Genomic DNA, 27,312 nt, shown 5'->3' with positions numbered 1-27,312 from the left:
TGTTACTAGAGGACTAAAAGAGCTATTTGAACCGGAGACCCTTTCCAGATATCCCTTCCCCTAACAAGGCAAGAATAACAAGGTGAAACAAATATGGGGAGACCCACACGATAGAGAGGGAGCCTCAAGCGGGCGGCGTTCTCGCAGCCACGCCCTATACTTCTTTCAGTCTCGCAACGTGCAAAGTTACACTTTCGTCATTGGATCAAACGGATCTCCCTCGCCTCGCATGCGACTTCCCCAAAGCTATCCTTCCCGATACAAGCATGACATCACGTGTTTACCCCAGGCCGCTCTTTTCCAGATAGAAACAACTGCTAGTCCAGGAGAATGTAGGAACAGCGTACTTTCGAACCCCTGTAAGTCTTTTCCGTCGGAAGTTAAAATGACACCACAAGATTGCACCAAATGAGTTTATTACAACATATTTTGACCATAAAAATAGTAAGCAATTTCCAAGTTGAGTATAAATACAAGACCATAGATGAAACTACTTATCTACCCGTGTTGCACTACTTATCTACCCGTGCAACGGTTCAATCGTAACTCGGTGAATTATAACCACTGGACAATTTCTAATTTGATTTTATAAGATGCCGGCACCTTTCAATATTTCCTACCCCTTCACAGAGTGACCCATCCAAAGCGATTTTAATTTCTCTTTTATCCAAACCTGACAACCACAACAAAAATGTTTGAACGTACGCGAAAACTAATCACCAACTTAATGTTAAGCCTATTTTGTTTGACATCATGTTTCAGCTAGTTTATTTGGATAACTAAAACGCGAAAAAAAAATGCAACCCACTTCGATTTTTATTTACTGGTCCCGGATGTTTTTAAGAGCAGACTAGCTAAACTGGATGATGAAATCAGTAGAGTCGAATGATCTACATTTAGCCTGTGTACAGACGTCCCCCAGAGTACAGGGGCGGCGTCTGTGCACAGGCTATCTACATTAGGCTAGACGTATCTATTCCTAACCAAAATACCAATCGTCAGAAAACGTTAATTCGGACAAACTTAGGAGATTTATATATTTTTTTTACTTATAAAATCCAGCATTTCACTTACGTATAGGATTTACCTTTCACTTAGTATATATGGAAAAAATTACTTTACATATAAATTATCAATTCATTTACTCGCCGTTTATTCTTGTGCATTTCCCATACCCAAGGCTATATCTATATAAGCACTACACAAAAAAACTTATATTATTTGTGATGCAATTTTGAACTTCATTTTAACTTAATTTTTATGCACCCCTTTTCAAATGCAACATCTTTCAGTTTTCAACTATGCCGACAAATTCTAAAGTACAACGCTTCTAACGAAAAGTGCTAAAAGGCCTTTCAGCTGGGGTATTGTATATTCATGATGTTTTACTTTAAACTAAGACTGTTTTTCAAATTTTTGAACTTTGTCAATGCTGTGATTTGATATGCGTTTTCACTAAAAAAGTAAGTATGTAACAGTGTGCGTATCGCGAAAGAAATCTGGCCTATAGTGTGACTGAAACAATCATTATACGCATTCCTCTGAGGACATTAACAAGGGATTAATGTATTCAAATCCTTCAAACTCTGATTGGTCGATAGTCTCCAGGATTTTCCTGTCGCAAAAAAAATGAAGGAAAGAACTGTTAATATCCATATAAATAATAGTAAAGCTGTTCATTGGCATAAACACGTTGTAAGGGGAAATTCTAACAGGAGAGAGCTTAAGATTTTAAGATGAGTACGACTACTAGTACGAGATTTTCTCGGTAATAAGTAGCGTGCGCGCGAACCAGCGTCATTTTGGCGGAAAAACGTGGTAGCCGTCGTCACTCTACTACGAGTTTTAGCGAGAATGTCGAAGTGACGGAAACAAGATATCAAATGTTACAAGTTTTATCATTTTGCGATCGGGAGAGGGTGTAACCTCCTTCACTAAAGGCAACAGTGCTAACTTTTCTAGTGAAAAATGGCAAATAAAGCTTTCCGGGGAGCCTATATTTTGAGAATACGCGAAAAAACTGTAAGCCAAATCTCGTACTCGTTGTAGTACACGTCTTAGAATATACAGGTCTCCAATTCCCCTGTTTTGAAACGAGAAAGAAACTGGGCAGAGTAAACTTTCGCAAAGACTTCTGGGACGGTTTTTAGGGACCGGAAAAAAAATGGCCAATGGCTGACAGGCGCGTCCCCAGGGAGTATCAATCCCAGAAACATTTGCGGGGCATATTTCAGCTCCAGTCCTCTGCTTGTCTCTAAACTGGCAAGTAAAACATGTTAACTTACGGGTCATCTGGAGTTAATACCACGGGTTCGTTTGTAAACTGTGGATCAAAGTTACCCAGTCCATATTGATCCTCAATCCGGGGCTTGAACGGAGGAGGAACCTGACGGGCTTCCAACTAGAGAGGTAAAAAGAGAAAAATAGGTTCAGATGTACCGAATGAGGTTCGTGCCGTTTGCTAGTTGTCGTCATGGTCTGTGGTGCTGTCGATTCCGATGATTAAGAACTGTAATCCTATCCAAAAGGCCACTTAAGGTCCCAGGAGCGACCAATATCAATTTTCTCCAAACAGTATCAATGCTTTATCATGAGAAAAAGTTATGAGAATTAATAAAATGATCAGCAAAGGGAAAATGCTGTCGTTTAAAAAAAATTCTTCTAACTTATTCCTTATGGAAATGTATGGAGATCAGTATGGAGAATTTGTATGTTGATATTGGGGCTTAAAGAGTCAAAGCGAGTCTTGTTAAGCGCCTTCACCCACCTGTTCCCAATCGACCGTCCGGAAAAATACATGTGTCGTTATATCTGAAAATCCTGTCTGAGGATGACAGCCCAGACGCTCAATGGGATTCTAATAACAAAATGCAAACAAACGTACAAAAATAAACTTTTTCAAGATTGAACAAATTTCTTCCCATAAAAATCACGCCAAAAAAATCAGCGTTTGCATAATATAACAAACTTAGAGAAAAAACGTGCATTTTTCCTTGTCGCCACATGACATATACCATAAATACAGCGCTCAAAGGAAAACGCAACATGTGTTCGAGTCTTTAGGGGAAAAAAACTTGAACGCTTTCTAGCTAATGACGTGGCAGTTTAGTCAGGTCATTTTTCGATGCAAGGAAAAGAGAGATGATGCAAAAACCACATTACAAATCGCAAAAATGGCGAGACGAGAACATGGCAATAAGGTAATTTGGGCCTTCATCCGACTTATTAAAAGTAATACCAGGTCCCCTTCTTAAAGAGTCTCTAACCTTTCAACTGAATGAAGCTATCCCCTCACCTTGTTAAGGTAACCTTTGAGTATTGATGCTGCCTTTACAGACAAAGACCTAGGAATTCTTATCGGCTTTTCTAGAATAACTGGATATAACAGCACAAAATCGTTATTAGTTCTAATAACTCTTAAGCCGAGGAATAGTTATACTCTGGATATTAACTACTGCAACTAAAGAATAGGGAGCCGATTATTTACACAATGCTTAAACCAGTGTTAAGAACATCAGTGTCTTAACCAGGGCTTTGAACACTGAAAACTTCAGTTACATAAACGAAGTTGATTTTGAACAGAATTGCGAGTTTAACCAGTTATAGGTAGGTTTAGTACTCGTTTAAGAATTATTTTACATGCATATGGATAAAAAAGGTAGATACAGTCAGAAGTTGTGTACAGGATCAAGCGGCATGGTGCATGGTTGCAGAATCGGGTAATGTATTGGGCAAAGAGTAGAATTTGAATCTAATTGTCAAAAACTCTTTGAAAAACGCTTTGATATTGGAATGGCATAGAATTCCAGCATTCCCTTGCAATGTAAACACGTTGGGAAACGCATTAGTTTTACACCAAGTCCCCCACAGAGCACCAAAATTCCCACGTCACACAACCAACAGAGCGATGCAAACCCAGACTTGTCCCCAGTCACCTCCCTCGTCACTAGTGACGCGGGCGTAACGGTGAGAAGAGCGCGCTCCTCCTTCCCATAATCCCTTGCACTCACATCTCTCGTGACAGCGAGACGAAAGAGACCCGAGTTAGACACAAACCTTGGAAGAGATAATCCTCTGTGTTTTGATCTGGATTTTCTGCGCCTCCTACCACATCAAATGGTGACCGTCCTGCTAACATTTCGAACATCAAAACACCAAGAGCCCACCAGTCTACACTAAATCCTGGAAAAAAAAAAGATCAATCTTAATAATATAAAAAAAAGAAATTCAAAAAACAAACAAACAAAGAATAAAACACTTGATAAATAAAGAAAGATGTTAAATTAAGCTCAGCAACGGGATGAGAGAGTTTATGGAACAAACGAGAGACCACAAAGTCTTCTATTAAAGGAGCTTGAAGATCTAATACCTTTAAATTTATTTGACTATATATTCAAGACCCTTTCACCACTCCTGATACAAGCAGTAGGCAGGACGCATATCACAAATATACGGTGGCCCATTAGGGACATGGAAAGTTACTCTTTTTACTAGCAATCGACACTTAGTAACTGTCGATCGACACTTAGTAACTGTCGATCGACACTTAGTAACTGTCGATCGACACTTAGTAACTGTCGATCGACACTTACGTAACTGTCGATTGCCACTTAGTAACTGTCGATAGACACTTAATAACTGTCGATCGACACTTAGTAACAGTAAGTGTCTATCGACAGTTAGTAAGTGTCGATCGACAGTTATTAAGTGTCTATCGACAGTTACTAAGTGGCAATCGACAGTTACGTAAGTGTCGATCGACAGTTACTAAGTGTCGATCGACAGTTACTAAGTGTCGATCGACAGTTACTAAGTGTCGATTGCTAGTAAAAAGAGTAACTTTCCATGTCCCTAATGGGCCACCGTACAAATAGAACGGGTAAAGGGCGTGACATTTACCCCTTAAAGCCCCGAATATCAATACACAATTTCTCCAAACTGATCTCCATATATTTCCTTAAAGAATAAGTGATCATTTTATTGATTCTCATAACCTCTACTCTTGATCATGTATCGATACTGTTTGGAGAAAATTGACATTGGTCACTCTTAGAATTTTAAGAGTAGAGCTTTTCACCAGCTCACTCTTTCGGTTCCGGTTAGTCCAAAAGGCCGTGGTTTCAGCCAAAAAAAAAACCGTCAGGAAATAAGATTTTTCTGTCTTACGCTTGTACCACGATCTGAACATAACATCACCCTCATATTCTAGGGTTCCACAAATACCCACAAGGTCAAACGTTAATAGAAAAGAAAAAACACAGTTTGAAGTGAGCGTGACTAAGCAAACACGTTCTTACCGTAATCTTCGCCTCTAAGAATCTCGGGTGCAATGTAATTAGGTGTTCCACAAAATGTGCTGGTTGTGTCGCCAGGACGGAGACCTTCCTGTCATAATCACGGAAAAACGAAGTTAAGAATGAAAGCGAAGGTACTTGAGAAGGAAAGTTTTTATTATGATAATGAAAAAGAGTCACTTACTTTGCACATTCCATAATCTGTCAGTTTCACATGTCCATCTGAGTCTAGTAGAACGTTATCAAGTTTGAGATCACGATATATCACACCTGTAAACCACAAAAAAGTAATGTGAATGAAAGCAAATTTCGCGTCATTTCCAGACGAGTCCAAAAGTGCGTGATCGTAAACAGATATTTTCGGAAACGGAATCCACAGAAAGTTAATGAGGACATGGTCACATTTGGTGCCCGAGCACAAGTTCTTGGATACCGGAGTTGTGTTCATTTATCATTCGAAATGTTATTGTGTACATCTTGGCTCCATTTTTCTCTGACAGACGCCATTGTGAAACGTGAGCGTTGTGGGATTGGGACTGCCTCGGAATTAACAGAAAACGCGCGCACACAGGGACCTGGTGCCCACTCTAATACCAGAGGATTCACGATACCCGCCATCTTTGCCCGCGCTTTAGGATTGATGGGATAAAAGCAATGTCACGTGTTATTTCAGGGGGGGGGGGGGGCAAACAAAAGATAAAATCGCGGTCGAGTTTGTTTATTCTCTCAAAACGAAACGACGATTTAATGGTCATCCAAAATGTAGGGTTTGAGTTTCGACAAAATTAACGTTAGTATTCCTTGCTGTGAGGACATCTACCGTCGCTACTGCATCCAAAAAAAGTAAAAATGATCACTTCCACCCATAATTTGCCATTATCGTCTTTCATATAAAAAGTTGCCCATGTTCTGTTGTCAAGAACAAACAAACTCTACCGCGAGTTCTTGTTTCATTCCTTAAGCGCGTGCAAAGATGGCGGGCATCGTGAATAAGGTCTATTCTGGTGTGGGTACTTTAACAAAGGATGTGTTTACATTAAGCTGCCATGGCAACAACTATGAACACTGGCTAAGTTCCCAAAAGATAAGCCCTGATCGTTCAAGTGTGGACACATAATCATAAGTTTCTGTGCGTTTGCAAACTCTAACGGACGAGTGTGGCCTCACTGGACATTAAATCTCAAGCATCTTAATGTGTAACAAATTTACCTTTTTCGTGTAAAAAATTGAGGGCACAGGATATTTCAGCTGAATAAAACCTAAAAATGCAAGAATAACATTATCGGCAAACGTTATCTGTTAACGCTTCTTTTAAGATAAGTATGCTTTTGGGCTACCAGACTAAGAGATGTACCATAGTTGAGACAGAATAAAGCGTGGCTCTTCAAAGTAATTATTCAATACCTTGCATGGTCCTCAGGTAACCGTCGCTGCCTTTGCATGTGATACATAAGATCACCACCACTGACAAACTCTATCACAAAAAATAACCTACAAACAAACAAAAAACACATAAAAAGTCTGAGGTTACGAGGTAAAGCTCTCAGGGGGCCGTGACTACAGAAAAGCATAATAATTCCACTACTAGACTTTTCCTAACCTTACCTTAACTATCCAAAGGATATAACTGGCGAAATTGATTCAATGCCATACTAGTGGTTTGATTACAAATGGGTAATATCACCCTCTACGCTCTCATAGTGATCAGCATGAAACTTCTCCTTATAATATCAATCCGTTATAAAATAGAGTGGTTGAGAGAATAAAGGACATGATTAGAGAAGATGAATCTTATTGATACTTCAACAAATTCTCCCTGCTAATTCTATTGAAAACTTATAGGGACAACAAGACAACAAATAAGACGTTGGATTGGGTCTAAAGGGGTCAATACCTGCTTGCTGTTTGAAAACATGAATGGAGTCCAACTAAAAATGGATGATTTGATGCTTGTTCAAAAACGTGCTTCTCAGTTTGTACCCAGTCAATATCCTAAGAAAAAAGAAACAACTAATACTTTAAATAATAAAGAAAAAAGCAAAGCTGATGATTACAACAGAAGATAATGGGGTTAAAGACCCTTCCGCGGTTTTTCCAAGTTTTGTTAGACTAGTTTGTTAAAAATCATTAACAGCGCTGGATAGACAACCTTAAAATTAGCAAATTTGTCAAGTTTGAAGGTGATACATTTAAAGCAAGCAAAGATATACCGGTAGCTCGGCTAAGTAACAAAATTTTGCAGGCGTGGGGGGGGGGGTACCAACCTACAAACTTGACCACACCCACATTTTCACTTCCAAGGATGAGGTTTATTCTATTTACCAGGAAACCAGGACACTCACAGTTTGAAGAGCTGAAGTACTTTATACAATATTTTTTTTATGTCATGTTTAGACATGATAACAGACGTTAAACAAACCTCATCATCATTAACAAGTTCTTTCTTGACAACTTTCATGGCATATATTCTTTTGTTTTTCTTTAACTCCACCTAAAAGTGAACAAACAAGACTTACACATTTTGCAACATGCACCTAAAAGGAGCTTACAAACAAAAAAAAGTAAGCATGTGTGTAGTAAAATATACTCCACAGTTAAATGATGATTTCCTTAGTCTCCTATAAATAATTAGGGGTAAGAAAAAATATACTTATTGTGAAAGGAAATTGACTCAAGCAAAATTTGACTACTGGTTTAACTGAACCACGCAATTTGTCCACAATGCATATCACAATTATCAAAAGATGCAAAACAAACTACTTAAAGGCAACAGAGGAAGACTAGAACACAACACATCACAACCAACAATTCTAATTAATCAGCAACACCCCAATATACCAACTCAAGAACTCACCAACAATACTTTAGCATAACTGCCTCTCCCAATGACTCTAAGGAGAGTGAAATCTTTCAAGGAAATTAAGAAACTGCTTCCAGAAGATGCTTCCTTTGGTTTGGAACCTTGACTGTAATCCACGCTGACAAGGCCTCGTTTACGAGTCGCAGGACTGTCACTTCTTGCTACAAGGTATATTGAAAAGAAGAACTTGAAATGGAATCTTTTCAGAGTTTTAGGCTTGCGGTAAACCTACCCTGACTTGCATTAACCCTTTAAGCCTCATACACACATACAAATTCTCCACACTTATCTCCATACACTTCTACAAGAATCAGTTGAGAGAATTTGATAACAGATCAATGCATTTTCCTTTTGGTGATCATTTCATTAATTCTCACAACCTTTTCTCTTGATTGTGTAGTGACATTGTTAGGAGAAATTTGATGTTGGTCACTGTTGGAACTTACAGAATTAATTGAACTGTTATTATCTGCCAATTATGTTGGTGTGTACAGTATTGGTCACAGTTTTCATTGCTGATAATGTCACAACAAAGTAAATGTATCTTTCTCACAGAAAAAATCAACCTAGGTTAAATCAAAATTAACCTGAAATCAAGTTTGACCTGTAACATAATTATACGATGAATCTCTTTATAAGTGCAGTGACTGTCAGCCTGTAAATTGTTTGCCACAAAAACAGCAAGAACATTAATTCTACACCATCCTCACAATAACTAAATGACCAGCACACAAACAGTAATACACATCACACATCGCTATCAGGAATAAAGCTCCCTGCCTTCATGCCCAATAGGGAGTTTAAGATCCAACGACGTGATGGCGACAAGAACGAAGCTTAAAAAGTGAATATGCATTCTTTCAGTCTTTATAGCGATTCTTCCTACCCTCTTACTTGGTCAATCATAGGCGAACTCTCCTGAAGCTGAATTTCAAGGGACCAAATTCAAGCTCAGAAAGAGAAATAAAATTCCGTCGTTGCTTGTTTACGTCCTCCATAAAATGCGAAATTAGGCATTTTCACGTCTTAGTCGTGCAAAAACGGGAAAGAAATGTACAAACAAGTGTGACGCACGTGCGAAGTTGTTGTTTTGCTAATTAAACCAACTGTTTTTTTGATGTCCTCGTTGTTGTCTGCGTCGTTGAATCTTTAAGTCCCTGATGTTCAGCCATCACACAAAGTATGGAGCTGGCCTGCACTACAAAACAGGTGCTTAGTATAATACATGCCAGTGGCGGATCCAGGGGAGGGTCCTGGGGGGCCCACCACCCCCCTCCTCGCCTTATATTCAAACCAAACTGAGGCCAAAAAAATTTTTTGGGAGACCAGGCACCCGACCCCTTATCAAAGGGTCGGAATGACCGGACCCCCTCCCCCCTTCTCCTTTTCTCAAAGTCTGGATCTGGCACTACATGTGCATCTTACTTTTTTTTCCTTTGGGTGAAAGTCATAGCAAAAATACAGTCAGCTGTGCACTATATCAGGACCATAATAAAATGGTGTGGTTTCAGTGTACATCAAAAAAGCTTGGTTCTGCCATTTTTTGAAAAATGTTTTAAGAACTCTTATTCTTAGTAAATAAATCACTATTAATAATTTTCTTCAATCTAAAGAGATGCTGGTTTTATTTTGTTCTGTGGTAAAAAATACCACTTTTGTGAAACAGAAATTTTCTTTTGTCTGTCCCCTGGAAATGATTATTATTTTGAGGAAATTTAAACACAAGTTCTGTTTATGGAAGCTGAGTTATCTGACTATTCTCAATATAATATGAATAAGGTAGTTCATTAAAATTAAATTAATTTACAAACATTTTTTCTATATCTTGCTCTTTGTCCATATAGAGTAATAAGTAACTACAAATATAGCTACTGCTTTCATAATAGTTGGTTAACAAATTATTTGTTAGTTGAATATTACTACAAAAAAGGAACGGTATCTTATTAGTTGGATTAAGTTGTTGCTGGAGATAACTGAAAGGTATCTTTATAATTTTTGTTATATCTTTTACATTTTCTTTTTGTTTGTATATCAATATAGGATGTAATGGAGCCGAAACCAATTGTGGAATTGCACGCACTTTAGGCATCCTACTGATGAACAGTTGTGACATGTAGAGGGGTGGTGAATGGTAAAATCCGTGACTCGCCGAGACGCCGAGACCCTAGCTAGAAATCCAAGCCCGAGACTCTTTGGTAAAAAGTTTCGAGACTCAAAAAAAGTAAAGACAAACCATGCAAAAACGAGACTTTGAGACTTATCAAAAACGCTTCCGAGATTTCGAGATCCTGTTAAAATTTTCCGAGACCCATGTTTTTCGAGGTACCATTCGCCACCCCTACGTAGATATATATATTTTTAGCCACTACTATATTTTGCAGTCTGTCCACTTTGAATGTTATGTTTATTAGCACGTAAGTTGCTATTAAAGTTAGTTGTGCAGTTAGTTAGTTGGTTAGTTAAGTTTGGTAACTTAGTAAGTTAGTTAGTTTAGTACCTTTTATTATTAGGCACTTAATGCTAAAGGTACTGATTTTGCATACTAAAATGAACTAAATATTTACCTATTAACAATCAAAAGTAGCAAAATTAGTGTTAAGACACTTGCACTTAAATCTCTACTTGTTTTTTATGCACAATTTTTAAAACTTCTGCTGTTTAATTACTATTACTTAAGACATTACTTAAGTTTAATAATATTCTCTTATTGTAATTTATACAATAAACTTACTTCGCTTGGGGCCTGGGGCCTCCTCTGCTGGGGGTATTTTTGTACCAATTGCCCCAATAGGGGGTAGGGATGAGTGAATTGTTTGCGCAGCAGCAGGCTATAAAGGAATCGTCATTCAGTTAGGAGATGAAAGAAAGACATGAAAGAGGATCACCAACTTACGTTTACTTACTATTTGCTGTCCACATTGGATCTTGATTAATTTGTGACATTTTTTATGCACCACCAGTTTGCATGTTAGACATTTATAGCCCTGCAAACAATACCAAAGCAATAAACAAAAAAAACACAAATCAAATGAAAATTATTTCAATGACTGTTTGAAATTTCCTTAGACATAATCAACTTCAAATGGACAAGTGAACATTATCTAGAGGATTATCTTAAAAATCTTTAATTTTCAAGGCTTATTTTATTTGCCTACTACCCAATAAAAAAATTCTCTAAAAAATTGCTGGTCTCTTCCACTCACAAAAAATGTTAAGTTCAGCCACTAGAAATATGGTCACTGATAAAATTGCTATATTCATGAATGTAACCATCCTACAGATTTAATCGTCTATAATAAATATGCAAACTTACAATCAAGGTCATAGCTAAGTTATACTTAACACTGTTACTGACATGTCGCACATGTCTGTCACATCATACCTGCCTTCCAAGACCCCATATTCTATCTGAGCAAAATGAACAAGCCGCAAGCTATAAAATAAAGAAGAAACAAACATTAAAACAACAAAGTCACTTACATCACTCGGTAACATGCCAAAACTCAGAGTAATGGTTAAATCTCTTCATTTCCTGTCATGTCTGGTATAAGAATCACCAAAGGACAAAATACCTGTCGTCTTTTTAAGTGCAGTTAGTGACTACAGTTGTACATGTATTCCAAAACAGTACAAGTATCCCTTGAAAATTGTCTTAAATAATTTCCAAATTAAAACAACTCACTCTGCTAAATCTTTTTGCCACAAAGGAATGGCCATTCACAATGTGAATTTTTCTCCATCTCTTTGCTCCTCTTCTGTAGATATTTCCTGTTAACAAGAAATAAGTAATATATCTGTCAAAAATTCAAAAGTGATAAATAATAATTTCATAGTGCAAGAGAAAATTGTACAAAAAAATTGTAGTGGAAGAATAGAGTTGACCAATCGCAAAGTCATATTTAAATTATAACTACTTATGTTCTATGGTTAAGGAACTCCATCATAAACAAAAACTTTTGAGATGTCTCTAGTGACAGAAAAGATCTAGTTTAAGCACTACTTTTTCCCTGGAGGTGAAAAAGAAACTTAAAACAAATAGTTTTCGCATTGTATTTTATGTAATGATGGAATATCATTTTAAAAAGCAAAGAAAATAAGGTCCAAAAAACATGTACGATGAAAAAATATTTCACAGAAATGGAACAAGAGTAACACTTCATATACATGTACTAACCAACTAGAAAGGACAACATGATTCCTTTGAAGAGATGAAATCTACTGTTTTAATTTAGTAAAACTTAGACATAGACGAGAATATTATTTTATCTTAAATGATTAAAGATGAAAAAGAAATTGAAGATTAAAAAAATTCATTTTTGTTATTTTATTATTAAGATAAGACATGACGCATACCACATTGTTGGAAAGAATTTGAACATTAAATAAATATTATTCCATGAACATAACTGGCCTTACAGGTACAAAGTGCATACAACAGTTTATACTGAACAGGAAAAATATCAAGCAAGATCTTTGGTTGAAATAACAACTGCATCTCATTATAATTTGTAATCTCATCAGTTTTGAATTTCACTCAAGGGCCTCATAGTAATTTCATAACACAATGCTCACTGGCAGGTTCCATCTAATAGCACTTTACATAACAAAATAAAATCAACTTAGGCATTCAACAAATTAAATAAAAAAAGCATTCGTGTCAACAGAAAAAAAATCATTAAGAAATTCTCACAATAGTCAAGTTTAGGCAGGCATACACACTGAAAATATTACACATACCTTTTTCTACCCTTCTTTTTTACAAATAAAGATCTATCAGAGCAAGGCAATTTGATTTAACCAGATTCATTCAAACAATTTGGTACCTTATATGAAACAAATTTTCTAATAATTATTGTATTAGATCATTAAGACCTATTAGAAAGTATCAGTCTATATTTATACACTGCTTAGTACATTTGAATCAGCGGGCAAAGAAAGTAGTGTTCGATAGCCCGGGGCTAATGGATTTTGTTATCTGGCTAGTGAATTCTGTTATTAACTTGCCCAATGGGCAAGTGAAGTTTTTTGAGGAATTCAAATTACAGAAGAACTGTGAAATCAATCTGCTCATCAAACATGTTTTTGGGACTAGTTGAAATGATGTTTGGACTAGCAAATGTTAGCTTCAGCTTGCCCGAATGGCAAGCTGTAAGAATGACTTTCTTCGCACCCTGTGAATGGTCTTGTTTACTTAGAATACTCAAAGGTTTGATTCACTTAAAATGATGATGTAAAACACACATAGTACATGTATGTAATAAACCATGCAAAAAAGAACTTCTCATCAGCCGCTTTCACTTGAGGGTTACAAATTAGTCTGCTATACATACTTCAGATTAAAATGTTTAAAAGGTTGGAGCCCTGTATAGAATAAAATTAAACAGTACCAACGGAAAGTACTGCTTACGTTAAAATACTTTCATTGACAGATGGTAAAGAAGAAAACACTGACACACCAAGAATTAATTAGTTCCAGCAACAAAAAACTTAACTTAGTGCACATGTAAAATAGAAATACTTGATTCACCTTTCTCTGTAGAAAAGTTGAACACACTAAATTCTTCCCCAAAAGCGACGGATCGAGGACGTCTACCCTTGGTGTTGTTTGATTTTTTAGATGGTCTTTCTTTTTCAACCTTTTCTGCATTGATGTTTTGTTGGGAAAGCACAGAGGTAAGACTTCCAGAAATACTGTGACGAGCTCTCTTAATAGAACCAAAAAAACGTGCAGATGCCCGACGAATCAAGCCATAATTATGGCCACTTTTATCTGCCTCTTCTACAATGCCCACTCCAAATATACCAGAAATTGACCAAACATCTTCCTCCATCTTTAAAGGTCTACTGATGTTGCATTGTTAGATAGCAAACTACACAATCGACTGAGGGCTTCTATGCTGATCAGTACTAAACAGAAACTTACTCTCGAGGGTGCACGAAATAGCACACTAGTCTTATGTACGAAGCAATTTTTCAGGATATTATCAACACTCTCTACTTATCTTGGCACCAGTACAATGCAAATTTTGACTGCATATTGCAAATTTAAAGCATAAGTAAGAAATGCTTCAAGACTGAAATCAAGTAACTCACATGGAAGACAAACAGAATAAATTAACTTTGGAAGGTATAACTTATGGATGAAAGGCCCTGCATACCAACCATAATAGGTCATTTAAATACCATAGACAATAACATACCTGCAGTTAATTTTAAGAAAACAAAACATGAACTCAAGAATCTCTTCTTGTGAGTTACAATGTATGCAATGCTAATTAAAAATTTAAAATCTACCAGTAACTAATAATTAATGCAACCTGCTGGTAATAAAGCCAGAAGTTGACCACAACCAATTGCTGCTCAAAATATACAAATTTGTTAAAACTGCATCAATGAAATAAAATCCACAGCAAACTATAATAATTATAGAGAAAACTATATAATTTACCATCAAAATGCTCTCATGCAAGAAAAAATAACTGACAGGCTGAGTTTCTTGGAATTAAACCAAAAAATATTTTCTAGCAGCTGACTTGAACGCATCTTGTTGCTTTAACCCATATAATTACAGGGATGAAGCTTAGGACAAAAAAGTTTTTTCCACGAAACTAAGAATGTCATTAAGGCTGCATCAGGACTTGAAAAATGTCCTGTCAGGTCATCTGGGGTAAGTAGATTTTCTTGATGGGCAAGTAACTTTTAAAGCTCACTTGCCCATTGGGCAAGATTCCAGGCAAGACATCCTCCAACTAAAGTATGTAGATCAGTAGTCTCCCTCGAAGCCGTATTTGGATGTTACGCAACGTTCCCAGGGAATAATAGTAATTTATCCTTGAATTAAATTTTATTTCCCTTTGTTTCAAACTCATTATCATTCATTACCATACCCCAAAACAAAGGAAATGAAATTTAAACCAAAGATAAAATTAAACCACAACACATTGGTGCCAGAGCCACAAGCTGAAATGACATCCTCATTGAATATTATGAGTTGTGTTAAGAGATTATTTCTTGATCTAGCTCTGTTTTTCAGCATTAAATTTCTAGACACCACATACCACTTAAAGATAACAAAAAGCACATGTTCTTTGTTGATATTAAGCACTACGCAAACGCCTCGATGTACTGTAAATAGATCATAGATGACATACTACTTTCAGCTGACCAGCACTCTGCGAGAATGACAGATACATGGTACATGTAGAGAACTTAATAAGTTTATCCAATGCTATTAATGGTTTTAACTCTTCTTTAAGAAATATTACATTGCTTTTGATGTTTTCCACAAAAATGACTCCAAAATTTGTGACACTGACTTCACTCATCAATAGAACTTGCAAACCCTGTGAGTTCCATGACATATTTTAGAGAGATAACAGAGCACATATTGACTGTACTTGTAAGAAAAGAGATCGGTCTAATTCTAATAAATTGTGTTAAATATGCAAAGGGTGTAGCTCCCATCACTGCAGATGTGAATTCACCTGGTCTATAAAGATAGTATTGTCAGGTAACTGCATTTCACAGGGTGCAAAGAAAATCATTTTTATAGCATTTACTACCCAGACGTCATTTCAACTAGCCCCAAAAGCTTTTTGATAAGCAGAATTTATTTCACAGTTCTCTGTCATTCGAATTTCTCAAAAAACATCACTTGCCCGTAAGGCAAGTTAAGAACAGAATTCACTTGCCCGACAGCAAAATCCACCAGCCCTGAGCTATTGGACACTACTTTCTTTGCATGCTGTTTTAGTATTTTATTGACTTACTTGTCTCTCCATCACACAACCGTCCTGCTTCATCTGGAATACCTTTAAACACTAAAAATAAAAAAAATGTAAAATTATCTTCATCAAATACATATTTTTGCAGATACAAAGCTAAGGAGTGACCAGCAATGACTACATGTACATTTGCTTATCCTAAATTCAGATTTTTTAACTCACATATTTTGAGTGAGTGGACAAAATGGCATGACCATTCACTTAAAGCCTCTTTACCAGCACTTTCTCACCTACTATATATTTTTTTCTAGCATTTAACAAAATGAAGTTTGGAAATTTAGTGGAATTTTGACACTGCCCACTCTTGAGAGTGGGAGGGATAATCCCTGGCTCTTACTGATGACACCTAGAGGGATTTTCCCTCACTTCTTCTGTTGACACCTAATGAAGTCCTATCTGACTTATATCTTGTTATGATTACCTCCTGGACACAAAGTCATTTTCTGATTTCAAAACCACTATCTTCTTATGGAAAAATTTTACTATTTGACTGCATTTTATTCCCATTTAGTGGCCACTTTAGGGGGGTTTTACAGCAGTAGTTACTTACAATGTACGACCAGCTCCGAGTCTCTATTTAATTCGTATAGTCTTATGGCCTCATTCAGTTCTTCTTGACAAGATATGGTACATGGGTCACCTGAGATGAACAAACAAGCAAATAAATGACATTTCTCTATTTGTCAGTCACAAAGTACATAAAAGGAAATATGCTCAGTGAAAATGCAGCTCAGGAATAGTGACTTTGAAGGTCTGGCCCTGGTTGTTCAAACGTTGGATAATGCAATCCACTGGATAAATCTATATCCAGTGGATTGATGAGCATTGGGGAAACCACTATCCACTGGATGGAGATTTATCCGGTGAATAACCTTACCACCTTTTAAACAACTCAGCCCTGGTTAAAAAATGATAAATCAAAGCCACTGTTTAACTTTCATTTTGCATTTTCAACTATTTGTAAGTTTTTTCAACCTAGCTAACAAAGGTGATTGTGAACAAAGTTAAAGACATACAGTACAAGGGAACAGACAAGCAAAATAGTTATGTAATTTAACTAAGCCGCTTATAAACCTACCTGGAGGTCCATGGACTGTTTTATTATCAGACCCTTAGGTAGACTTTGTTTACATAACGGGTCTGAAGTGTCTAACAGAATATGACAGTTTGCAGGGTATTCTGCTTTTGATATATAAATTTTCCTTTGAAGCATTTTTGCCCAAAAATTCATTCTAAAGTTCCTGTGTGGGCCTTATCATGCAAGACTTACCGCATGTCTGCTGACCACTTCAGGAAATACCCAAAACAAAGCTTGAAAGCATTTATGACCTTGGTATTAATTTTTGATCCTCCGTAAATGAAGTTCGCTTTAATTCAAGCCATAATTAGGCAACAACGAAAAGACAAAACCCCCAAAACACTCAAAATTTCCTCAGTATATGCCCAAAACTGAAAGGAGCGTGGAACGTAGTACATATACATGGTATACCATACTTTTATAAACAATTATAGAATTGACTGATGCATACAGTATCTTATCTTTTGTTTATAGGTCCTTATTTGCTAATTATACTGTTTTACAAGGCACAGTTAAGCTTGAGATTACTTCGAGAATAAAATGAAAGCTTGCGTGTTGTCACTTTCATAAGCGTTATCAATCAACTAGAAATTTGCAAGGCTTTTATCACTGAAATGTATTCCTATCCTCGCATTTAATAAGCTTATCATCATACACAACTCCACTTAAGGAAACCACAGAAATCAAACTCATCGATTGAAACTTGTTTTTAGCTTCAGAAAACTACTCAGGGCAACTAAAACTTGTTACTTTAATTAAATTATGAAAATGTCAGCCCTAATTCATCGCGAGAGAGATGAACTAAAGCTTGTTTATTTACAAAATATTAGTTATGCTGAAAACGAATGATTTCGCATCGGCTCGAAAAGCTCAGCATTACTCAATATAAATGGCTTTACAATAACCAAGAGTAGCAGGATCAATAGCGTATCAAAATTCTACAAATGCAGAGTTGGGAAAAAGCTAACCTCAATGAGCGGCAAATCGCTCGCCGCCGGACTCACCTTCTTCGTCTAGCCACTTCATAGTGAATTCATCGTCCTCGTCAAATTTGAATATATCTCGCATGTCGGCGCAGAATTTTTCCAGAGTGATCCGACTCTGCATTGATAACACCATGATAGTGCTGAAATGATGAGAAAATAAATTCATCAATGATCGAATGGCGTTGTGACAAAAATCATGCTTCAAATTATGCGGTAACTTCAACGCCGCATATGAACAGTGCTCACCCATTGTAAGCCGCTTTCACCGCGACAGAGTCGATTGAATTCATCGCTGGCATAGATCAGGGTCGTGGAAATAATAAAATATGGACATGAACTACTCGATGTTTGAAAATTTAAAGCTGAACTAAAAAAACTACCGTTCTTTTCATTTACAACTACCGCTTACTGGTTTCCAAACACAACTCCTTGGAATTTTTAGGAAGCGTCACGTGACATTTTAAGACCGAGAAGTAATTAGAGGTGATACGTCGTGGATTCTAACATAACATCCTAGTAACAAGTGGCATGACAAGAGTGTCCGCAAAATTCCACACAAGTAACGTAATGGTTCCCGCCCACCTTTAATCACATAAGGGCCTTTCTACTTGACGTTCAAGTTTTCAATTATTTCTAAACTATCCTTCGTACAAGGATGTATTATCATTCCTGAATTAAAAGTAGGCACGCGGAAGTTTTGCCGCGAAACTGCAAAAAAAAAAAAAACCCACACACATAAACAAAAACATAACAAGACCGGCTCCATCACACTTTTTGCGAAGCGATAAAACACAGGTCGGTCAAGCTCGAATATGAGCGTCGGGCACTGTTGCGTGTTGCGTACACTGGTCTCAGAGGTAGCCTCAGCCTCAAGTTGCTCCAAATTTTCTTAAAAGTTGTCCAAAGTTGCCAGAATTTTTTCAGTGAAAAGTTTCTTAAAAGCTGCTCCTCATGAAAGCCATTTTTGCAAAGTGACAGTCCCTTTTTGTCAAATGCCACTCGTGTGTACAATCAAAGCAATCTGAAACTACTGCCTTTTTTGCATTTTGTTATTTACTTTTAGTAACGCATCTACAGCGGGTGACGTTAAATGTACAACAACTGTGCAATGTCATTCGTTTTCCTAAAAAATCAGAGTACTATACCTTTTCACACAGAGGCAACTGAAAAATTTAAGTCTTCGCTATAACAATAGGGCCATTTATAATTATACGAGAAAAAATAAGACGCGAACTTTCCGTATAAACGGCACATTTCGTCTAAAATAAGACGCGGCTTAGCTAAGACGCGTCTTATTAGATAAGACATGTTCGTATAAATGGTACAGTTCGCGTCTTATTTAAGACGCGTCCGTATGTAAGACGCGTCTTATTTTTCCTCGTATAAATGGCCCTAATGTCTTTCTCATAGTCTTCTTTTGCGTTTTTAGCAGACCCTAAATCAGTCAGTATCATTTGTGTTGTACAAGTTCATTCTTCTGTTCTGATAGAGTCGTTTTCATTCAAGGCAGAGACGTCAGTGTTGAACTGACTCTGAACTGATATTTTCCCTCTGAACTACTATTTTTCGATATTTGACGCCATTTTGAAAAACTAACTTGCGAACCATTTACCTCAAACAGCAAGTAGTTCACTTGAGGGGGAGGGGGAGGGGGGCACAGGGTTGAATCCACACGTTGTTAAATGATCTATAACTTCAAAGAACTGAAGTGTTCTTTTAAGGATGGTGGCCAGTGGTTAAAAGGGCTACAAAAGACGATATATTTCACACTTGGTAACCAGGTTGGATCCCATCATGGCTCTCTCTTGATGGGGCTTTTTATTTTGTCACTTTTTTTAGTATTACTATATTTGTTCGTGAAGAGTTACTTCGAATTCGCTTTTTTTTTTACCTGCACGATAACACAATTTTTGCAAACTCAGAATTAATGCGAGACTATATATCCCCAGGAGCCCTGACGCCGGTCTATAGCTATAAGCTCTTGAAACGCCCGTCATTAGTCTTACCAACAGCTAACCCGACGGCATAAGAGAGACCCTGAAAACGAGGTTGAAGCAACAGTGTTTTGACTTTCGATAGGCCACTTGCACTAGGAGGTCACGTGACCAATGCTCTCTTTAAACAACGACTTGGAATCTTGCTGATGCCAAAAACAGTCAAAGCACATAAAAATTATCTTACGCCCGAAATTTGAGAGGAAACGCATTTAATTGATAGTTACACTCAGATGTGCTGAAAACGTTACCACATCATCTTTTCAACAATTTCCTTCAAGTTTAAGTGCGAAATTTTTGTTCAGAAAGAGGTAATTCACAGTTTTAAAAATCACACTTTGGTCACGTGACCAGCTACGAACTTACTCATTTTAGGAAAATGGTGTGGGTTTGAAAAACTAAATTACTACTGTTCTGTTTAAGAAATGCCCCACTGTGAAGTTTGCTCTTATTGGCTACTTCGAGTTCACTTGACATCCAACAATGACACAACAAACTGTTTCCCGCCAAAAGTTTCTGAACGAGCAACATTGCAAAAGCTACGACGTCAGAGGGCCGAACAGAGCAAATCTTGACCCCCGTAAAGCTGTTTTTATTTTGGATCGCGCCACTATCGTCGATGGTGTTTTAAAAAGGTACACTGTTTAGTTAATGACTGGTCAAAAGGGACCGGTAACTACGCATTAACTATTACCCTTCAAAAATTGCAGTCAAGTTGATGGGTGGGTACCAGTTCATCCCTTCATATTCGAATGCTTCAGGAAAGAAATTTTCCCCATACCCCTCCTCTGGGGTGTCGTGTTCTTGCTTGCCACGATAGCCAGTCAGGATACACGGATCAGCTCCTGATAATTAAATGGTCTTGAATGAGACGATTAGATTACGTATTAAGTAAGATTTTTAACCCTTATTAGATTTTCAATACAGTAACATCATCATCTTGCTATCACCCAAATCAATTCAACAAACTGAGGATCAGATTTTGCGATGTTATCATCAGTTTAATCATTAGTGTTTTCACTAACATTATCATCATCATCAGCCAATCATATGCAGTAAAAACCTATGATTAAGAACCTGTTAGGCTAAAATTTACCAGTATGGCCCCCTCTATACAAGAACCTGTTTAACGTAAAATTTGAAACAGGTTCTTCATCTCTAAAAAAATTACGGACCGCTTGAGCAAATAATATAAGGCAACATTCAGGATCCTCTTTGGAGACATAGGTGCCTTATTATTATTATTTTTTTAAAAATAAAATTCAAAAGTTTCTATCAACTGTTTAAAAAAAATACAATACAATAAAATAAAGACAATTAAAATAAAATAAAGACAATAATAATAAAAATAATAATAATAATAATAATAATAATAATAATATTTAATATTTATGTTGCGCATTTTCTATAAAAATAAACAAAAGCGCATTACAAACATTACAATAAATACACCTATTTATAATATGACTATGGAATCAAAGACGAAAACTGCACTATTTACAATTGGCTATAAGAAAAGCAGAAAACTATATAAAAAAATCTGAATACAAACTACTTGTACTAACAAAATGCCTTGCTGAATAAAAATGTCTTAAGTTTCTGTTTAAAATCACTTTTGGTGCAAGAAGATCTAATGCTTACGGGAAGACTGTTCCAAAACCGTGGCACTGTTGCCATGAAGGATCGGTCCCCCATGCACTGTAATTTTCAGGGAGTTATAATAAATCCTCTAGTGGGGCTAATTTAACTCCTTACAGTGGAGTTATTTTTCGTGGAGTTACTTTAACTCCAAAAAGGAGTTTAAAGAACTCTTTTTCGGGAGTAAAAGTGACCCCAGATATTGAGGAGTTAAAATAACCCCAAAAACGGAGTTATCCTGTACCTAAAATTTTTACTCCACTTTCAGAGTTAAATTAACTCCAAAAAGAGTAAAAACAATCCATGTAAGGAGTACAAATAACCCCATTTCGGAGTAATTTTAACTCCAGAGTGGGAGTAAAAAGAACTCTTTTTCAGGAGTAAAAATGACCCCAAATTCGGAGTTAAATTAGGAGTTAAAATAACCCCAAAAAAGGGGTTATCCTGTACCTAAAATTTTTACTCCATTTTTGGAGTTATAATAACTCCCTAAAAATTACGGTGTGGTTACTTTTGTGAAACACTTTGGGGTTCTCAGAAGAATTCCCTCGTTATTTCGCCGTAAATCATAACGCGATGACGGTAAAACAGAACTTAAATCAATGAGATATTTAGGAGCTGAACCTTACAGTACTTTAAAAGTGATCAAAAGGATTTTAAACTCGATACGTAGGCGGATAGGCAACAAGTGAAGTTGTTGAAGGAGCGAAGTAATATGACAGTGTTTAGGTGCGCAGAAGATCAGTCGCGCCTGGCATTCATGACACGTTGGAGATTTTGCATGTGGTGGTCAGGAACTCCATAGAGGAGACTGTCGCAATAGTCTAACCTACTGGTTATAAATGCATGAATCAGTTTCTCAGTACATTCACTAGTAAGGTATTTCCGTATCTGTCGGATAGTATACAGATAAAAGAATGCACTACCACAGGTCTTTGTTATATGCGTTGCCATATTCATTCGCGAGTCGAACCAGGAGCCCAGATTTTTTGTCGAGTATAGGGGAATTATACATCAACGTCGCCAACCCTAGCTAATACTGCCAAAAGACACATTAGATAGCTGCTTGCTCGTGCCCATCACCAGAAACTCAGTCTTATTATCGTTCAACATCAACTTATCATTAAGCATCTATGAACAACAGCGATGCATTTCTCCATAGCATCTTGCGCTTCAGCTTCACACGTGCTCTCTAACGGGCGAAATGACAAGTATAATTGAGTATCATCTGCATACGAGTGTGCAGACGGCAGGTGAGATTTAAAAATAATGAAAATTTGCTAGCATAGGAAATAAAAAGCAGGGGACCAAGGCATGAACCCTGAGGCACCCCACATTCTAAACTTTTTGGAAAGACCACCATTAAATTAACCTGTAACTTGTTGCGATCGACCTCTCAGATAGGATCGAAACCATCGAAGAGCTGACCCACGTGGGCCGAGCAGTGACTGAAGTCTATGAATAAGAATGTCATGGTCCGCAGTATCAAAGGCGGCGCTGAGGTCCAAAAGAACTAGGAGTGTCACATGACCCATATCCATATTCATAAGAATATCGTTCTTGACTTTCAGTAACGCCGTCTCAGTGGCGTGATGTTCACGATACGCACTCGGCATTTCCTGGAACAAGCCATTGGTCAGCATGTGGGTCTGTAACTGGATAGCAACCGTTTTCTCTGTAAGCTTAGAAGTAAACTGTATGTTGCTTATTGGGCGGAAGTTCTTGTTTACCAGTTTGAGTCCAGGTTTCTTAAGCAATGGATGCACCAAAGCATTTTTCCACTCATCAGCCAACCGACCAGTCTTTAGTGATAAATTAATCATCCTTGTGATGACAGCGAGTAGCTGGTCCAGATATATAGAAATGGAAGTGGATCAAAGCCGGTCAGACGATTTCTTACAGGCTAGTGCTAAATTCTTTAGATCCTCCTCAGTGAGTAGCGCGAATTCAGAGAAAGAAAGGTCAGTCATTTCCAAGGTGGTAGTAGAATCAGATTCTTGGGCAGCACTGGGAGGGACTGAGTGCTGGCTGCCAGTTTGGATCATATTACAGTGATCTTATGAACAAAGTAGTCCCCCATATCATTAGCGAGCTTAACAGCGTTCATGTGAGGCGGCAGAGTTTTATCGGCCTGAATATTCAATAGACGCTTGCTCTGCCGAAATAGCTTTGACATATTTGAGCTGTTTTCTTCACTAAATTGACTATTATTCCAACTGCAATTGTAGCGGTATACAGGTTTTACCAAGAGAGAGTGGTCTCTTGGTTTTACCTAAGGAGTTAGCTGAATACCACTAAATACTCTTTAACTACCATGTATTTTTTTCTTCACAAAATAAGAACCTATTAAGAACCTCAATAGCCTAAATTTGTGCTAAAAAACCCTGTCTAGGCTAACTCGGAAGAATGCAGGTTCTTAGTCGCGGGTTTTTACTGTATTGACATCACGATACAGCCCCCATGCCACCCCCTGATATATGAAGAATTTTGGCAAGTTGTCTTCTCGGGAAATTTATTTTTTATGTAGACCTATACCAAACCGATACAACGTACGACTCACCTTCAAAATTTTCCGTTATGACATCAGCCGCATCGGGTTCGGCGGACGAGGTGGAGACTGGGTACACATTCTTCCCCAATGACGCCACCCCAACTGGTAAACAATTCAATCCGAGTTCAGTCATTCTGAAAATACCTGACTTGAAAAAGTAGGTAAATTAGACAAACTTAATCTTAGTTAGACCGGGTCAAGCATATGCAACAAAAAGTCAGCTAACCTCGAAACAACATCCCCAATAAAACAAATTCCCAGAAATTTATTTTGAAGCAATATCACTGAGTATAAATTATCACGGAAGTCACGTTTCTACTTTTTCGCCGGATAGCAATTTTCCTTAGCTTTAAATTTCAATCAAAATTGAGTGATTATCTCTGAGAAACAGATATTTTTCTATAACTTGTAGGCCCATTTTCACGGAGGGAACGTTTTTCGTTTATAGTCCTTGGTTGCACGTGCAGATAAAATTACAGACAAATTTAAGTGCTTTGTTTTAGGTTTATGGAAAAGTTGAAAATATAGCTGTTTGTTCAGGGAAGCTTTGATATGAAAGTCTAACATACTGAGGTACTGAAAAATAATCCGCAAAATTAAAATTTAGTTAGACTAATTTAATTTGGCAAATCTTCTCCGGAACTAAAACATGTATTATCAGACGGGCTAAATAAGGATTATGGAACATTTTTACAAGTCGGTGCGTAAATGCCAGGTGGTTAATATTGTGTTTTGCATGCTTTAAAAAAAACTTTCATTTCTCATGAAAACATATTCCTTTTATAATATTACTTTAGAAGAAACTTAAGTACGTACCTGAATATTAAATATAAGCCATCAGTGACCAAGGCAGCGTTTTCTGTATTTTCTGTCCGCAAGTGTCGTGTCAAATTTTGAACAATTAAAAAACAGTTGAAGCATAATAAACCAAAATAATTATTACATCACATGGTGCGACTATATGATTTGACTTTCAAATTAGAGAGTCGTTTAGGTCATTTCTGCATCCCATTTTGTCTAAACAAGTATTAATAAGACTTGAATAGAAATTTGAGACCGGACGAATTCCGAATATAAAAAAAACAACTACTTTTCCGATCAAGGAAGGAAGAGAGTTGAAACTTGACAAAAGAAAACTCAGTGTAATCTTCTCACTGAATTTCAACATTAGTTTTTGTTTCAAATCTAGTAATACAGCGAATTAGACAGTTGAAATTAAAACTTGATCAATCAAATCAAAATGGTGAGAAAAATAATTGATTACACTAATTAGAAAATCTCTGAGATCCGGTTTGATCTAGAGAAAAACTGGAGAGTACAGTTTTAGAAATGTAGGGATCGAAAGTGTTGCAAAAAATATGAAAAAGTTTAAGAGTTCTTAGCAGTCTTTTTCTCCTTATTCACTGACTGAATAATAAGTTCTGAGGTGTATACTGCAAATTATTTCCTTGTTTGATAACAACTTATTATAGTCATTGACGAGCTTCTTGTTGGTATAAGCCTTATTTGGTAGTTGACGCTGATTGGTTGATTAACTGGTGTGGTACATAGAGGCGGCCATCTTGTCTTGAAAGCGGCGTTTCCGGCTAAATTTCTTGGAGTTTATCTGCCGCTTCGGGAATTTTTCTTGCCTTTAAGATACGCTAACTATTTAGGACTTTCGACTCAGTTTATATTCAGCATGGTAAGTGCTATTGTGAACGTTGTGTTAGCTGAGAGAAAAGAGCAGTTTTCTCCGTACGATCAGTGAACTCAGCTGTATGTAATCTCATTGAGTTCCTTCCACAATTATTCTGCACATCTAAATGTAATATCTCCCATATAGTCGTAGCCTTTTATTCTGAACTGCAAATATTTTGGCTGCCTTTGCCATACCTTCACCAAATCAGGTGTTGTTGTTATATGGGAGCTTTTTGAAGCAACCAAATGTCACTCGTAAACGCTTCACATGCATGAATTCTGATGGTTAGTGAAATTTGTGATGTTAATTTAACTAACCAGCAATTTATTCGACTCCTTGTTTAGACGGAGAGACAACTTGACTGTGCGTTGGACTTGATGCGTCGGCTACCTCCTCAACAAATTGAGAAGAATCTTAGTGATCTAATCGATTTGGTGAGTACTCAAATCAGTCACTGTTATGTTTGGTAAGGTCATACATACAGAGCATAATTTTTGCGATTATGCTAAATATTAAAGCTCGCGATCCAACAACCAAAAGTTAATGAGTGTGTGCTTAAAAGTTTTTGCTTGCCAAACGCGGTTATAAGTTTTAATCGTGGCTAATTATTGAAAATTTAATGCATTGTTAACCGTGATCATTACCTTTCACGGCAATTACGTTTTTATTTTTCTGTTATGACAAGACTTTTGAGTGGAGCATCGATCATCTTGATTATATGCCATTGTATTTGACAGTTTATATTGATTACAATATTCTAACCAGCACATATTGTTTAATATTTGGCTTCCCACAGAATTTGTTTTTGTCAAGATTCCATCCCGAATTTGCCAGTGATACTTTTGTCAAAGCAATTTAAAGAAGGAAAAAAAAAACAGTTTCTTTTTGATTTAGCTTCCATGTTGAACATTGTAGATGAAAGCCTGGCATCCTGTACACTGTGATGTCATTTTACCATAAAAGGGCAGGAAAAACAATTGATGCAAGTTGTTGCCAGGCAGTAATAAACTAGTTTGACAGGTTTGAGGGCCTGTCACAATCTTGAGCAAATGTGTGATGATTTGATGTTTGCTCTAGTAATTCAATAGTCTTTCAAAGTTGTTTTTTTTTTCAATCCATTTTGCTTTTATGGTTTCATGGTAATTATGAATGATGGATTTGAAAGCATTGGCTGAATTGTTGACAAGTTCACATTTTACTGAAAACTGTAGTCAGCAAAAGGGAAAGGAAGGTGATTGACGCAAAGGCCAAGGGCCAAGTAGTCTGCTCTACAGCCATTTTTAGTGTCATCGCGCAATGCTCGTCTCCACAAATGGCTGCTGAGAATCGAACCACACTCCCTTCCCATGGTTAGCCAATTAGAATTCAGCTGCCATTTTCTGGATGGCGTTTGCGCCATGTTTGCGGTACGGTGACTCCTCCAGTCACGGTTTTGCTTTTATGGGT

The 27,312-nt window shown here is 37.0% G+C and overlaps 2 protein-coding genes across 5 annotated transcripts in view; one reads left to right on the top strand and one right to left on the bottom strand.

The window, feature by feature from the left end:
* Positions 1-399: 399 nt before the first annotated feature.
* LOC140941849 (protein kinase C iota type-like) lies at positions 400-25,145 on the bottom strand. Of its 3 annotated transcripts, none has more exons than XM_073390863.1 (22): positions 25,002-25,145; positions 24,195-24,329; positions 20,691-20,841; positions 18,021-18,142; positions 16,489-16,578; positions 15,924-15,974; positions 11,837-11,922; positions 11,537-11,587; positions 11,058-11,138; positions 10,886-10,982; positions 8,149-8,315; positions 7,714-7,785; positions 7,189-7,286; positions 6,699-6,785; positions 6,504-6,553; positions 5,479-5,564; positions 5,298-5,385; positions 4,057-4,182; positions 3,296-3,375; positions 2,768-2,857; positions 2,286-2,401; positions 400-1,615 (listed from the first exon to the last, which is right to left on the bottom strand). In XM_073390863.1, the coding sequence occupies exons 2-22, from the start codon at positions 24,316-24,318 to the stop codon at positions 1,528-1,530; spliced, it is 2,001 nt and encodes a 666-aa protein (XP_073246964.1). In that variant the 5' UTR covers positions 24,319-24,329; positions 25,002-25,145; the 3' UTR covers positions 400-1,527. The 3 variants fall into 3 exon arrangements, with proteins under 3 accessions (XP_073246964.1, XP_073246957.1, XP_073246972.1); XM_073390856.1 differs by having other exon boundaries at positions 24,195-24,333; positions 25,002-25,122; XM_073390871.1 differs by lacking the exons at positions 20,691-20,841; positions 24,195-24,329; positions 25,002-25,145 and adding an exon at positions 18,249-18,451.
* A 563-nt stretch (positions 25,146-25,708) lies between these two features.
* Positions 25,709-27,312, top strand: part of LOC140941871 (F-actin-capping protein subunit beta isoforms 1 and 2-like) — a 9,738-nt gene continuing 8,134 nt past the window's right edge. The window contains exons 1-2 of one of the 2 annotated variants that reach the window (XM_073390880.1): positions 25,709-25,869; positions 26,211-26,300. In XM_073390880.1, coding sequence (XP_073246981.1) covers positions 25,867-25,869; positions 26,211-26,300 — 93 coding nt within the window. In that variant the 5' untranslated portion in view covers positions 25,709-25,866. The remainder of the gene's footprint in view (positions 25,870-26,210; positions 26,301-27,312) is intronic. The other variant, XM_073390887.1, reaches the window with a different exon arrangement.

The sequence above is a fragment of the Porites lutea genome, chromosome 1 (genome assembly GCF_958299795.1).
Source record: "Porites lutea chromosome 1, jaPorLute2.1, whole genome shotgun sequence".
Classification (NCBI taxonomy): domain Eukaryota; kingdom Metazoa; phylum Cnidaria; class Anthozoa; order Scleractinia; family Poritidae; genus Porites; species Porites lutea.
The sequence above is the reverse complement of the archived record's forward strand: the minus strand, read 5'-3'. Positions and strand labels throughout refer to the sequence as shown.